The 15,912-nt window shown below is 41.6% G+C and overlaps 1 protein-coding gene across 4 annotated transcripts in view; it reads right to left on the bottom strand.

Annotated features, from left to right (window-relative positions):
* Positions 1-15,912, bottom strand: part of obscnb (obscurin, cytoskeletal calmodulin and titin-interacting RhoGEF b) — a 799,195-nt gene that overhangs the window by 310,179 nt on the left and 473,104 nt on the right. For all 4 annotated transcript variants that reach the window (XR_015757277.1, XM_087987576.1, XM_087987577.1 and 1 more), the window contains exons 54-58: positions 11,661-11,933; positions 8,388-8,654; positions 7,170-7,448; positions 5,948-6,205; positions 518-784 (exon numbers count right to left, since the gene is read on the bottom strand). Coding sequence is in view for 3 of the 4 variants with exons in the window: in XM_087987576.1 (XP_087843702.1) it covers positions 518-784; positions 5,948-6,205; positions 7,170-7,448; positions 8,388-8,654; positions 11,661-11,933 (1,344 nt within the window). In the remaining variant the exon portion in view is untranslated. The remainder of the gene's footprint in view (positions 1-517; positions 785-5,947; positions 6,206-7,169; positions 7,449-8,387; positions 8,655-11,660; positions 11,934-15,912) is intronic.

Raw genomic sequence — 15,912 nt, 5'->3', positions numbered from 1 at the left:
TGGTTAAATCACGAGGACTCTGCATCTCAGAGCTCACCTTTTAGATTGATATGGTTCCTACCAAATTAGAAATTTGTACATTTTTCCACTTTACACTCCACTTATACATCTGTGCTCACTCACTTAACCTATCTGTCTTTTTATAATCGTCATGAGTCAACAACTTACTTTCCTACATATCTTTGCACTGTCAGCAAATTTGGCAATCATAACCTTCAATCCCTTCATCCAAATCATTTAGATAAATTGTAATAAATAAGGTCCCAGCACAAATCCTTGTCACATACCACTCCACAATTTTCTAATTTGAAAAAGAGCTATTTATATCTACTCTGTGCTTCTTGTTAATGAGCCAATTATCCCGACATTGGCTTTTATTTTCCAGGATAATCTTTGGTGTGACACTAAGTACATCCACACATTTCCCTTGATTTACAAATGTGGTACCTATGAAATTTGCTTTCCCTCAGAAAAAAAAGTGTTTGCAGTAAAAGTTTTAAAATAATTAAATTGTCACCTTTAACAGTTAAGGAAGCTGTTGTTTGTAGATTCCCACAATAACAAGTATATTTGCCAGCATCTCCTCGTTTCACATTGTGGATTAGCAATTCTACTACAGCACCATTTTGCTTCATTTCATACTTGTCACTTGGTTGAAGCACTGCAAGTCTCTTTCTCCATTCCACAAGAACATCAGGCTTTGAAAGTTCACAACGCAGTGTGACTGTGTGACCTTCCACAGTTTCCTCATCCTGAAGCCCTTTTTTGAAATAGGCAGGTACAGCTGAGGTATATATAAATGTAAAAGATGTGAGATTTTTAGGAATGAATGAGATTTGGAATGAATATGACAATGATTATGACATATACCCTTGTTATATTTATATAACAAAGCTGGTCAGCTTCAACTATTCAATTATTATTTTCATTTAATTTTGCACTCTTCTACAGTATTAACACAGTTTCCACATGTGCAACAACACCAATCAAGCCCTACATTTCTACTTCACCTGAAGATATTGCTATATTCTCCAAGTGCCTGTCAAAATTCCTTCAGGTTAATATTCAAAAAAGATCATACTTTATGACTCCTGCTACACAAAGGTTCTTCTTGCATATTCTAAACATTGTGACTGGCTTTTAAGGTCAAATCAAATGCTGAGCAACTTGAGGACTGTACAATTCAATACTGAGTGTGTGGGCTTCGATTTTTGCACTGGAGAGCATCTCTGTTGTTACATAAATGGAACTCGAGGCCTAAATTCAGATATCTCATCCTCAAACATGGCACTCACCATTTTTTGCAAATGAGTTCTGGGGAGGAATGGGGGTGATATCTATTCTGTGTATCTATGGTTCATGGAAGCAACTGTAAATGCTAAAGTGCAGGTTCTTCAGTCAAATCTATTTTTTTCTAATGGGATAGCCAAAGTATGATTTATGCATTTTAGACCTGGGAGAGAAGGTCTCACGCTTCCTGAGCTCTTTGAAAAGGTAGGGTACGCTTTTGGATATGGTCCTGGACACCTTTGATTGGGGTCTGATGCTCTTCAGGAGAGGTATGGTCATAGAGTCATAGAGATGTACAACATGGAAACAGACCCTTCGGTCCAACCCATCCATGCCGACCAGTTATCCCAACCCAATCTAGTCCCACCTGCCAGCACCCGGCCATATCCCTCCAAACCATTCCTATTCATATACCCATCCAAATGACTTTTAAATATTGCAATTGTACCAGCCTCCACCACTTCCTATGGCAGCACGTACCACCCTCTGTGTGAAAAGGTTGCCCCTTAGGTCTCTTTTATATCTTTTCCCTCTCACCCTAAACCTCTGCCCTCTAGTTCTGGACTCCCCCACCACAGGGAAAAGACTGTCTATTTATCCTGTCCATGTCCCTCATAATTTTACAAACCTCTATAAGGTCATCCCTCAGCCTCCACCGCTCCAGGGAAAAAAGCCCCAGTCTGTTCAGCCTCTCCATATAGCTCAAATCCCCCAAACCTGGCAACATCTTTGTAAATCTTTTCTGAACCCTTTCAAGTTTCACAACATCTTTGCGATAGGAAGACCAGAATTGCACGCAATATTCCAACAGTGGCCTAACCAATGTCCTGCACAGCCACAACATGATCTCCTAACTCCTGTACTCAATACTCTGACCAATAAAAGAAAGTAAAGCAAACGCCTTCTTCACTAGCCTATCTATCTGCGACTCCACTTTCAAGGAGCTATGAACCTGCATTCCAAAATCTCTTTGTTCAGCAACAGTCCCTAACATTACCATTACCATTACCATTATGTGTGTAAGTCCTGATAAGATTTGATTTCCCAAAATGCAGCAGCTCGCATTTATCTGAATTAAACTCCATCTGCCACTTCTCAGCCCATTGGCCCATCTGGTTAAGATCCTGTTGTAATCTGAGGTAACCCTCTTTGCTGTCCACCACACCTCCAATTTTGATGTCATCTGCAAACGTACTAACTGTACCTCTTATGCTCACAGTCAGAGGCTGAGGTTGTGACCTTATAGAGGTTTACAAAATTCTGAGGGGCATGGATAGGGTAAATAGGCAAAGTCTTTTCTCTGGGTCGAGGAGTCCAGAACTAGAGGGCATAGGTTTAGAGTGAGAGGGGAAAGATATAAAAGAGACCTACGGGGCAACTTTTTCACGCAGAGGGTGGTCCGTGTATGGAATGAGTTGCCAGAGGAAGTGGTGGAAGCTGGTACAATTACAACAGTTAAGAGGCATTTGGATGGGTATATGAATAGGAAGGGTTTGGAGGGATATGGGTCAGGTGCTGGCAGGTGGTACTAGATTGGGTGGGATATCTGGTCGACATGGACGGGTTGGACCGAAGGGTCTCTATCCATGCTGTACATCTCTACGACTCTAAGTTAAATGTAGTAAATGTGTTTTTTAAATCGATGAGAGTGTTTTGTTTTTAAATAATAAATTCCTCAGTAGACATTTAAGAACTTTATGAATTCTCAGGACAATGTTTAAAAGCTGCCCGTTGTGGATACTGGATAAACTGGCAAAGAAGGAATAAGTGCAAAAGGTGGTATGTGGAGTGGCATGAGTTGTCATTAATTTGCACTGGGGCAATAATAGGTTACAGGTATTCATGAAGGGGACAAGGTTGTAAGGGGGCTATTTGGAGAAAGTACAGGGACATCGATTGACACGGATTTAGGGGACAGCAGGCATGAGGTGGAGTAAAGGTTAAGAGTGAGAGAGTGTGTGTGTGTGGAGGGGCAGGGGGGTGCAAAGAATGAAGGTGGCATTTTGTTTTAGTTTGTTTTATATCTTTGGCAAAGTGCTGAAGCAGTGCCTTTCGTCCAGCTAGCCTGTATACCTTGAAGCCTTCAAACTCTTTCTGGGACCACCTGCCACGGCTCATCCCACCCCACAGAATGAAAACCTTCTGGAGCATTTATTCCTGCATAAGGATTGTGGAGCAGAGCATTTCTGATCTGGGTGGAAAAGTTCTGGCTGTTACGTTGTCAAGTATTCCCCAATATAAATACCGGAAGGAGTCCCTTAAAATGTTTGAATGTAACTGGTCGCCCATTTAATTTTTTAAATTCATTTGTGGGACTTGGGCATGATTGGCTGGCCAGCACTGATATTCCATCGCTATTTGCCCTTGAGAAGGTGACAGTGACCTGTCTTCTTGAATCACTGCAGTCCATTTGCTGTGGGTTGACCCACAATGCTGGTAGGGAGGGTATTCCAGGATTATGACCCAATGACTGTGAAGGAATGGCAGTATATTTCCAAGGGCGGTGAGTGGCTTGGAGGGGAACTTGCAGGTGGTGGTGTTCCCAAGTACCTGCTGTCCTTGTCCTTCTAGAAGGGAGTGCTGTGGGTTTGGAAGATGCTGTCTAAGGATCTTCAGTGAATATTTGCAGTGCATCTTGTAGATAGTAAATACTTTTGCTACTGAGTGCCGGTGGTAGAGGGATTGAATGTTTGTAAATGTGGTGTCAATCAAGTGGGTTGCTTTGTTCTGGATTGGGTCAAGCTCCTTGAGTGTTGTTGGATCTGCACCCATCCAGGTAAGTGGGGAATATTCCATCACACTCCTGACTTAGGGGTGGATAGACTTTGGGGTGTCAGGTGAGTTATTTGCCGCAGTATCCCTCGTCTCTGACCTGCTCTTGTAGCCGCTGTGTTTATTGTGGTGAATCCTCCCACTGAGTTTAATTATTCAACTAAATTGCATGATTGAGGCAGTCATCAGAGGTAGGTGGGAGCCTTATGAATTAATGCAAAATCAGAATTTTGAATGAGGAGTGAGAAGCAAAATTCTGAGTGGTTGAGAAAAGGAAGTTACACTCTGCCTAAGACTGACTCCTACTCAAAGGAACATGCTGAAATCTACCCTCCATGATATACTTGCTTGCCAGTGAGGCTGTGTCTTTACTGGTTGGCTGTGTGTCAATAAGTTGAATCAAAATCTTTTTCTTCATTAATTTAATCCAACCTATGAAAACGAAAGTAGTGAGCCAGATGGGTGGGGCTTCCAAGAGAGAAGGGGTGATTGCGGTACCCATCACCTTCCCAATTCTGTTCAAGTCGCTCAGGATCCAGGAAGGTTAAGAAATTACTTCCAGCTCAAAAATCAAATGAGGTCGTTAAGTGCATTTTATCAAGGACCCCTGCCCACAACCAGTTGGAGAACATGGGGAGTTGGGGGCTTTGCCAGATGGAAAGACAATCCAGTAAAAGACAACAGCTTCCTTGCAGAGCTAAATCTACAGGAGATTCCTGAAACATGTGATCCTCAGAGAGGACCCCTTCCCCAGATGCTTGGCTACACCTGAGGAAACATACCTCACTGTTCTCAACAAAAACAAATCCTCCATCATTTAGTTATCAACAATCACCTATCTGACTATCCCCAGCTGATTCCACACACCTCCATTTTGAAGCCTGCTCCATCTTGTTGCTCTAAGATGGGTACACTTCCCGCAATAATCACTGCACCTAGTGGTACTTTTGGAACAGAACAGTTCTGCTCCTCTTTTTGGCTAAAAGTTCTTGGAGGAAAGATCTCTACTTAATAGGAATAAGCAGTTAATTTCCTGTTAGACACAAAATTGCATTAGAGTTCCTGGAAACAGCTGAAGCACAGTTGACCTTGGCCTTTCAGCCTGTTGTCAGAGACACCAAAAAATTAATTAAGTTCAGCAAAATATGTCAGTCATTATGGGCCAGCTCTAACCAGTTGGGGATGCAGAGTAGTGGTCCCAGTATTTGGAGTGTGACAGCTCCATTGGAGGAGGTTGTTGAGCCAGGAATGGGGGATTGGGCGGATGGTCGGAAGCGGAAAGGGAAAAAGCACTAACAATTAGGTAGGCAATTAACAATGCTGTGATTTTTTTAAAAATCTGAGCCTTTGTTCCTGCTTTCTGTAAGTAATCTTTTGTGAGATTCACAAAAGACAATCCTACTTTTGTCTTGCTATCTCAATTTTTACCTTTTGTATAAAAACTATCTCCGGTCATGCTTAAATCTCATTTCTCTTATTCAGTTTTCAGAGTTCTGCCTTCTAAGTTTATTGTAACATTTAATGCACTGTCTAAAAGCAGGCCTTTCTCTCTTGGCCAGAGAAATTGTGTTGAACTTTCCTCTTTGGTGTTAGCAATAATTTTGTCATAGCTTTACAATAATCTCAGTATTGGTATCTTAAAGTTTTATGTTTAAAACTAGGCACTGAAACTACAAGTGACATCAGATATATGACAGGTCTGCCTTTACAAATAATAAAATAAAAACACAACTCAATACTAAATGAAGAGAACTGACAACAGCATAACGATGGGAATAAATTGAGAAGGAAAGTTAAGAGACAGAATGCAGACAGGGAACACAGAATGATTTTGTTATTCTTGTATGACCATGAAGATTCTCAAATTAACTTGTGCCCTTCATACCCTCCACAATTAGGGAAGCAGTGGTTTGTTGATCTCCAGATTCACAGGTATATTCTCCAGCATCCTCTAGAGTTAAGTCAGAAATAACCAACTCAGCCACAGGACCATTTTGCCTCACTTCATATTTACTACTAGATTTAATAGATTCTGAGCCTTTCTTCCATGTTACAGCCATTCCATCTTCAGAAAGTTCACAATGAAGAATTGTTGTACCTTCTTCCTGTGCTTTTAGGTCCTGGAGGTTTTGTCTGAAAAGAACTAGAAATACAAATAATAAAAGTTAAAGTAAGTTAATCATTTATGAACAAACTGAATTCTTCTTTTGTGTCAAACATTTCACTGCTAGTCCACATCCTAATTCTCTGTAGAACACAATACTGTTACAAACTTAGGCCAAAAAGATGCCAACGTTCAGAACTGGTTCAATAGGGAGATCAAAGAAATGGGGTTGAAGAAATAAGAGAGCAGGAAGTGTAAGTGTGACTAAACTATATTCTCACATGGAGGGTAAATACCAAGATAAACTGATGTGGCCAGTTTGTTTATGTGTTGCAAGTTTTGTACAGTTCTAATTATTTTTTGATGAACACCTGCTTCCTTTCTGTGTAAAAGATTGATTGAAGATTACTTTTTGCCTTGACTTAATTAAATTTATGAGTCATCCACTTCCGCAATACCCTACAAGTTAACTAGCTTCCATTACATCTGAGTAAATAATGTCCATTTTGAACTTATGAACTATCTGGTTTCTGTTGAGCAGGTAATGTTAAAAACTAATCTAGTTGGGCTCTTGTATTGTAGTGGTAGTGTATCTACCTCCGCGTCAGAATACCTGAGTTCAAGTCCTACCTGCTCTGGATGTGTACATCATTTCTGAACAGATGAATGGAGTATCTAAAAAAGTAATCTGGCCATGTGATGTTCTTTGCTGGAAAGGTCATGTAAATGAATGATTAGGGAAATCTTGATTCGACTTGATTGCATACTGCTATTTGACCAATATTTGAGTAGCATTTAGCACTTTTAAAAGATGAAATCTTTGGAAGTGGGGGAAGATTAGTAATTTCTTTGATCAGTCACAAGTTTACAAACACAAGAATTGACTAAATGAACCATTTGAAAAACCGATACAACCACTTACTGATGACTCTGTACTGAAATGCCTGTTAACAGCACTAAAAGAATGACAACTCTTCTCAGATACAAAAACACTGTACGATACCTTTAGGTTTTTCTTGCACCATCAACTTAGCTGTTGAACGTTCACAACCGATCTTGAATACAACAGTTCCCGAGTCATCTGGTGAGAGGTTTTTCATTGTCAATGTGTGTATCTTATTAGTAGCTTCAACTTCATGGAGTTCATTACTCTGAACTAATGTTCCATTCAGCCACCACTGAGCATTTGCAGCATCTTCATGAGACACCTCACACAGAAATTTCACTGTGTTTTGAGCAAATACACTAGTGTCTTCAAGTCCACGAATAATTTTTATATGTTCTGAAAAACAATGTTGAGATGAGACTGCCTTCAAGTTAAGACAAACATTTATATTATTCACCTCAGTCATATCCCTTTTTAGTTCTTTCAAGTACCAGTGAAGAAGCAGGAGAAGTAACAATTATTGGTATCTTCTAAATTCTCTGATATTTTTTGAAAAACTTTTAACATTGATATTCATAATTTTATGGGACTGAACTATTCAAAGTGGAGGGTAGCTCAATAAGAACATTATAATCGTTAATTCTTAATAGTAAACTCAGGAACATCAACATCATTTCTCAGTATTTAACTCAATGCTTGTGTGGCTTTGCTATTTGCATTGTTTATCATGTATTACAAGTGGCTAAAACATTAAATAATATTCATATACCATTTTAAACACAGAAAAACATTGAAAGGTGCTTCAGAAAGGCATTAAAATCAGCCTAAAAGTCAAAGATGGTATCATTGGGGGGAAATAAAAGTAATGATTTTTAAAGAGGATATTGATAAGTCACAGATTTAGAGAATGGAGCCTATCCATTTGGAGACATGGATGCCAATGGTGAGCAAAATTGGGCCACACTACACAAGTTTATGGTGGAGATTTAACTCCACATTCTCTGATCTAAAGTTATCAAGTGAGCCTGTCAATACTTCACTACAGAAAAGTATTTCACCTACTCACTTAAACATGAACTAAAATGGAAGTACAAAAAGAATAACATCATTAACATCTAAGTATACCATATTTGTCAGACCATAAAACTATCAGGATTTTGAAAGGAAACTTCAGGAAATATTTGGACACAACCTTCAGAGTAACAAATACATGGTACTTTTGGGCAATGCTTTGCTGAAAAATAGTAACGGTTCAGCAAATATGGTATGTGAATTTTTTTAATAGAATCAATTAATGAAAATAAGCTGCATCACTGCTAAAAAACGTATGGAAACCTTTGATTGTGAGGGTAGCTGTTGTTTGGTCATCACCAGAATCACAAATATATACTCCACCATCCGCTTTCTTCACATTGTGGATCAGCAATTCAACAGCACAGCCTTTTTGAATCAGATCATACTTGTCACCATGATTAAGTTTTTCGGATCCTTTTCTCCATATCACTGGTGCGTCAGCCTTATTAAGTTCACAGTGAAGCGTTATCATACTACCTTCATCGGCTTCCTGGCTTTGCAGTTTCTTTATAAAATACACAGGTGCAGCTATAGTTCATAATGAATAAAAGAACTTTAGAAAAATGCAAAATTAATCAGAAGTACTAACTCAAATGATGGTCCACCTCCAAATAATAGATAACATTATTTAAAAATGCGTGCAAGTCATCAATTTTTTAAAGTGTAAATAATATGAACAATGAACAACATTAGATTTTACAATACAATCAATATGTCACAAGAAGCTTCCTTCCCTTCCTGAGGAGAAGATGTAAACCTGATTTCCAGAAGTAATTTCTTATTTGTATAATAGTAACTTGCATGTGCCAATTCTGCTATTTTAAAGTATTTGAAAGAAACCACTGCACTTAAGTTACAATATCCTTTAAGACTGCAAACTACTTCTTTTTCAGAAGGTAATCAGTTATCTTTCACTTGCAGTACTGCAGTGCTCTGTCTCAGGCCTGAATCACATGTATAGTCTCCAGAGTCCTCAATGTTCACGCCATTAATCAGTAGCATGTGCACATAATCTTCTTGTTTGATTTCATACTTTTCACTTGGAGAAATTGCACGTGAGCCCATCTTCCATGTAACTGGAACGTTAGGTTGTGATAGTTTACAAAGTAGGGTTGTCGTGCCATTTTCCATTGCTTCCATGTTTTCAAGCTCTTGTGTAAAGGTAAGCGGGGGACCTAAAGTGATTGGACATCTTTTTCATCTTTTGTGTACAATACAGAAATAGACAGTTTTTAACTCACTTGGAAAATGAGAGATTCCAAAATAAATCAAATACCAAATTATATAAATGATTTGGATGTGAGCATAAGAGGTATAGTTAGTAAGTTTGCAGATGACACCAAATTGGAGGTGTAGTGGACAGTGAAGAAGGTTATCTCGGATTACAACAGGATCTTGATCAGATGGGCCAATGGGCTGAGAAGTGGCAGATAGAGTTTAATTTAGATAAATGTGAGGTGTTGCATTTTGGGAAAGCAAATCTTAACATTTAATGGTAAGGTCCTCTGGAGTGTTGCTGAACAAAGAGATCTTGGAGTGCAGGCTCATAGCTCCTTGAAAGCGGAGTCGCAGGTAGACAGGATTGTGAAGAAGGCATTTGGTATGCTTTCCTTTATTGAGTATTGAGTACAGGAGTTGGAATGTCATGTTGCGACTGTACATGACATTGGTTAGGACACTATTGGAATATTGCATGCAATTCTGTCTCCTTCCTATCAGAAAGATGTTGTGAAACTCGAAAAGGTTCAGAAAAGATTTACAAGTACGTTGCCAGGGTTGGAAGGATTTGAGCTATAGGGAGAGGCTGAACAGGCTGGGGCTGTTTTACCTGGAGCATCGGAGGCTGAGGGATGACATTATGGAAGTTTGTAAAATCATGAGGGGCATGGACAGGATAAATAGACAATGTCTTTTCCTTGGAGTGGGGGAGTCCAGAACTAGAGGGCATAGTTTTAGAGTGAGAGGGGAAAGATATAAAAAAAGACCTAAGAGGTGACTTTCTCACTCAGAGGGTGGTACGTGTTTCACCAGCTTATTGGAATGAGCTGCGAGAGGAAGTGGTGGAGGCTAGTACAATTGCAACATTGAAAAGGCATCTAGATGGGTATATGAATAGGAAGGATTTGGAGGGATGTGAGCCAGGTGCTGGCGGGTGGGACTAGATTGGGTTGGAGTATCTGGTCGGCATGGACGAGTTGGACTGAAGGGGCTGTTTCCGTGCTGTATGTCTCTATGACTCTTTATGCTCTCAGAGTTAAGTTGCTAGCCTAATGCCTGCTACATTATTTTAATTCATTCATGGGATGTGGGTATTGCTGGCTTGGATCAGAATTTATAGCCCATCTCGGGTTGCCCTTGAGCAGATAATGGCTAGCTGACTTCTTGAACCACTGCAGTCCATGTGGTTTCGATGGATGCACTTGTACTACCATTCATTATGTGTGTCCATTTTTCAACTGATGGAGTTTCATATGTCAATACTTCTCCAGCAGGAATTCCCACCTCACCGAGCTGCCAAGAATAATAGTCAATCCCAGTAACACACCAAGAATATTGAAAGGGAGGAAAGGAAAAGATGCATCTGATTGGCAAATGGGCCTGGAAGCAAGAAGGCCTAGGGTCAAATTAGCCAAACCATATGTTCGACTTAGACCTCTCCATCGCCCATTAAATTGGACTGGTGCTGTGGTGATATTTCTTGTGGGCATTAGTTATCCACTTTCAGTGCCTCAGCTAGTATACAGACAGGCAGCTTTCCAGTTGCCTTTTCTGCCACTTGTAAAATCATAACAGGGTGAATGAGTAAATAGTTAGCATGGTGCTCAATTTTCTAACTTTCCAATCTGTAGATAGCCTGTAAAATGTAGTCCCCAGTATAAGTAATGGTGGACATGAAACAATAAGATTACCTTCAAAATCCACCCAGTTTACTGATATTCTTCAGATAAATTGCTACCTTTAACAGATCAGGACTATACTGTACATATTTTCTGATTAACCTGTTCAGTAATGTTATAACACATCTCTGGGGCTGGTGGGACTTGAACCTGGACCTCCAGGCCCAGAGATAGGGACATTATAACAGTGCCACACAAGCCTCTAGCTTATAAAAAATGCAACATCAAACCCAGAATGATGTGGTTGACTCTTAGTAGCCCTCTGAAATATCCTAGTAAATCAGCCAATTGTATTCACTGTGAAATCTTACCATCTTTCTTTCAAGGGTAATTGTAAGCATAAATGCTCGCCTTACCAGCAATATCCATAATTCTATGAATGAATATGCAAGGCAGCTAAACTCTATGTGGAAATTGGCATGATTTATATTTAAGAATGGTGAAAGGCCTGAAAAACTGTTTTTGTATAAAACCATTTTTGCTATAATTTAATTCTCCCTAACTGTTTAACAATCATCCCATGATTATTTCAGCACACAGCTACTTCAACATGGTTCTAGTGGACAAAAGGTAAAATACAAGACTTGCGACAAAATAAACTAAGCACATGTTTCTATTATTCTTTATCACTCCATACCTTTTACTAACAGTTTTGCAGATGATGTGTGTTTTCCAACTTTAAAGGTAACAGTACCACAGTCTTCTTGAGTGACATTCTTTAATTTCAGGGTGTGAATCGTTCCATGTTCAATAGATATTTCATTCATTTCATTGTGCTGCAAAGGAATGTCGCCCAGCCACCACTGCACATCAGCAAAATTTTCAGGGTGCACTTTGCACTCAAACACGGCAGCTTCATTAACAAAAACTGTTACATCCTTTAGGCATTCAATAATTTTTACTTCTGAGACTACAAAAAGAAAACAGAAAATTATAGGTTTACAACTATCAACAAAAGTGTCAGCCATTTTACAAATTAGCTGTTTACACAGTTTTAATCAAATGCACTGTAATTAGGTTTTGAGGTCAACCTTGATTTTATTGAATAGCGGAGCAGGCTCAAGGAGCTGAATGACCTACTTTTGCTCCTACTTTACATGTTCGTATTTATTACTGGATGTGAAATTAGGCATTCAGAACAGACAGACTGGAGGCGAACATAGAACATAGAACAATACAGCACAGAACAGGCCCTTCAGCTCACGATGTTGTGCCGAACATTTGTCCTAGCTTAAGCACCCATCCATGTACCTATCCAATTGCCGCTTAAAGGTCACCAAAGATTCTGACTCTACCACTCCCACAGGCAGCGCATTCCATGCCCTCACCACTCTCTGGGTAAAGAACCTACCCCTGACATCTCCCCTATACCTTCCACCCTTCACCTTAAATTTATGTCCCCTTGTAACACTCTGTTGCACCCGGGGAAAAAGTTTCTGACTGTCTACTCTATCTATTCCTCTGATCATCTTATAAACCTCTATCAAGTCACCCCTCATCTTTCGCCGTTCCAACGAGAAAAGGCCTAGCACTCTCAACCTATCCTCGTACGACCTATTCTCCATTCCAGGCAACATCCTGGTAAATCTCCTCTGCACCCTCTCCAAAGCTTCCACATCTTTCCTAAAGTGAGGCGACCAGAACTGCACACAGGTACTCCAAATGTGGCCTTACCAAAGTCCTGTACAGTTGCAACATCACTTCACGACTCTTGAATTCAATCCCTCTGCTAATGAACGCTAATACACCATAGGCCTTCTTACAAACTCTATCCACCTGAGTGGCAACTTTCAAAGATCTATGAACATAGACCCCAAGATCCCTCTGTTCCTCCACCTCACTAAGAACCCTACCGTTAACCCTGTATTCCGCATTCTTATTTGTCTTTCCAAAATGGACAACCTCACACTTGGCAGGGTTGAACTCCATCTGCCACTCCTCAGCCCAGCTCTGCATTATATCTAAGTCTCTTTGCAGCCGACAACAGCCCTCCTCACTATCCACAACTACACCAATCTTCGTATCGTCTGCAAATTTACTGACCCACCCTTCGACTCCCTCATCCAAGTCATTAATAAAAGTTACAAACAGCAGAGGACCCAGAACTGATCCCTGCGGAACTCCACTTGTAACTGGGCTCTAGGCTGAATATTTGCCATCTACCACCACTCTCTGACTTCGACCGGTTAGCCAGTTTTCTATCCAATTGGCCAAATTTCCCTCTATCCCATGCCTCCTGACTTTCCGCATAAGCCTACCATGGGGAACCTTATCAAATGCCTTACTAAAATCCATGTATACTACATCCACTGCTCTACCCTCATCCACATGCTTGGTCACCTCCTCAAAGAATTCAATAAGACTTGTAAGGCAAGACCTACCCTTCACAAATCCATGCTGGCTGTCCCTAATCAAGCAGTGTCTTTCCAGATACTCATAAATCCTATCCCTCAGTACCCTTTCCATTACTTTGTCTACCACTGAAGTAAGACTAACTGGCCTGTAATTCGCGGGGTTATCCCTATTCCCTTTTTTGAACAGGGGCACAACATTCACCACTCTCCAGTCCCCTGGTACCACCCCCGTTGACAGTGAAGACGAAAAGATCATTGCCAACGGTTCTGCAATTTCCTCTCTTGCTTCCCACATAATCCTAGGATATATCCCGTCAGGCCCGGGGGACTTGTCTATCCTCAAGTTGTTCAAAATGTCCAACACACCTTCCTTCCTAACAAGTATCTCCTCTAGCTTATCAGTCCGTTTCACACTCTCCTCTTCAACAATACGGTCCCTCTCGTTCGTAAATACTGAAGAAAAGTACTCATTCAAGACCTCTCCTATCTCTTCCGACTCAATACACAGTCTCCCACTACTGTCCTTGATCGGACCTACCCTCGTTCTCGTCATTACTCACATACGCATAAAATGCCTTTGGGTTATCCTTGATCCTATCCGCCAAAGATTTTTCATGCCCTCTCTTAGCTCTCCTAATCCCTTTCTTCAGGTCCCTTCTGGCTATCCTGTATCCCTCCACTGCTCTGTCTGAACCCTGTTTCCTCAACCTTATGTAAGCCTCCTTCTTCCTCTTTACAAGACATTCAACCTCCCTCATCAACCAAGGTTCCCTCACACGACCATTTCTTTCCTGCCTGACAGGTACATACATATCAAGGACACGTCGTATCTGTTCCTTGAAAAAGTTCCACATTTCCACGACATCCTTCCCTGACAGCCTATGCTCCCAACTTATGCTCCTCAGATCCTGTCTTACAGCATCGTAATTACCCTTCCCCCAATTTTAAAACCTATCCTGTTGCACAGACCTATCTCTCTCCATAACCAAGGTGAAAGTCACAGAATTGTGGTCACCATCACCAAAATGTTCACCCACTAACAAGCCCATTACTTGTCCCGGTTCATTACCGAGTACCAAATCCAATATGGCCTCCCCTCTGGTCGGACAATCTACATACTGAGTTAGAAAAGCTTCCTGGACACACTGCGCAAACACCGCCCCGTCCAATCTACTTGATCTAAAGAGCTTCCAATCAATATTTGGGAAGTTGAAATCGCCCATGACTGCTACCCTGTGGCTTCTGCACCTTTCCAAAATCTGTTTCCCAATCTGTTTCTTCACATCTCTGCTGCTATTGGGGGGCCTATAGTAAACACCCAACAAGGTGACTGCACCTTTCCTATTTCTGACTTCAGCCCATACTACCTCCAAAGGCAGATCCCCCTCGAACTGCCTTTCTGCAGCCATTATACCATTTCTAATTAGCAACGCCACCCCTCCCTCCTTTTTTACCACCCTCCCTAATCTTACTGAAACATCTGTAACCAGGAACCTTCAACAACCATTCCTGTCCCTCTTCTATTCACGTTTCCGTGATGGCCACAACATCATAGTCCCAGGTACCGATCCACGCCTTAAGTTCACCCACCTTATTTCTGATACTCCTTGCGTTGAAGTATACGCACTTGAACCCATCTCTGTGTCCGCAAGTATTCCCTGTCAGTGCTACCTTCTTCACAGCCTCTCTACATTCTTGGACATCCTGACAAACAGCTAGCCTACTTGCTGGACTACAAGTCCAGATCCCATCCCCCTGCCAAATTAGTTTAAACCCCCCCGAAGAGTGCTGGCAAACCTACCCCCCAAGATATTGGTGCCCTTCTGGTTCAGGTGCAACCCGTCCTGCTTGTACAGGTCCCACCTTCCCCAGAATGCAGTCCAATTGTCCAAATACCTGAAGCCCTCCCTCCTACACCATCCTTGCAGCCACGTGTTCAACTGCACTCTCTCCCTATTCCTTGCCTCACTGTCACGTGGCACCGGCAACAACCCAGAGATGACGACTCTGTCTGTCCTAGCTTTTAGCTTCCAGCCTAATTCCCTGAGCTCTTGAATGACCTCCCCACCCCTCTTCCTACCTATGTCGTTGGTGCCAACGTGCACCACGACTTCTGGCTGCACACCCTCCCCCTTAAGGATTCTGAAGACACGGTCCGAGACATCTCGGACCCTGGCACCCGGGAGGCAACAAACCATCCGAGAGTCTCGCCCCTGTCCACAGAACCTCCTGTCCGTCCCTCTAACTAGAGAGTCTCCTATAACTAGCGCTCTCCTCCTCTCCCCCTTTCCCTTCTGAGTCTCAGAGCCAGACCTCGCGCCACAGACCCGGTCACTGCAGCTTACCCCTGCTAGGCCGTTCCCCCCCAACAGTATCCAAAGCGGTATACTTATTGTTTAGGGGAACGACCACAGGGATCCCTGCACTGCCTGCTTCCTCCCCTTGAGGAGAAAGTGAGGTCTGCAGATGCTGGAGATCAGAGCTGGAAATGTGTTGCTGGAAAGGCGCAGCAGGTCAGGCAGCATCCAGGGAACA

This window comes from Chiloscyllium plagiosum, unplaced genomic scaffold (assembly GCF_037043375.1).
Source record: "Chiloscyllium plagiosum isolate Xiang-an unplaced genomic scaffold, Cpla_swu_hap1 HiC_scaffold_5, whole genome shotgun sequence".
In the NCBI taxonomy this organism is placed as follows: domain Eukaryota; kingdom Metazoa; phylum Chordata; class Chondrichthyes; order Orectolobiformes; family Hemiscylliidae; genus Chiloscyllium; species Chiloscyllium plagiosum.
Note: the sequence above shows the minus strand (reverse complement) of the source record. Positions and strands in the feature narration are given on the sequence as shown.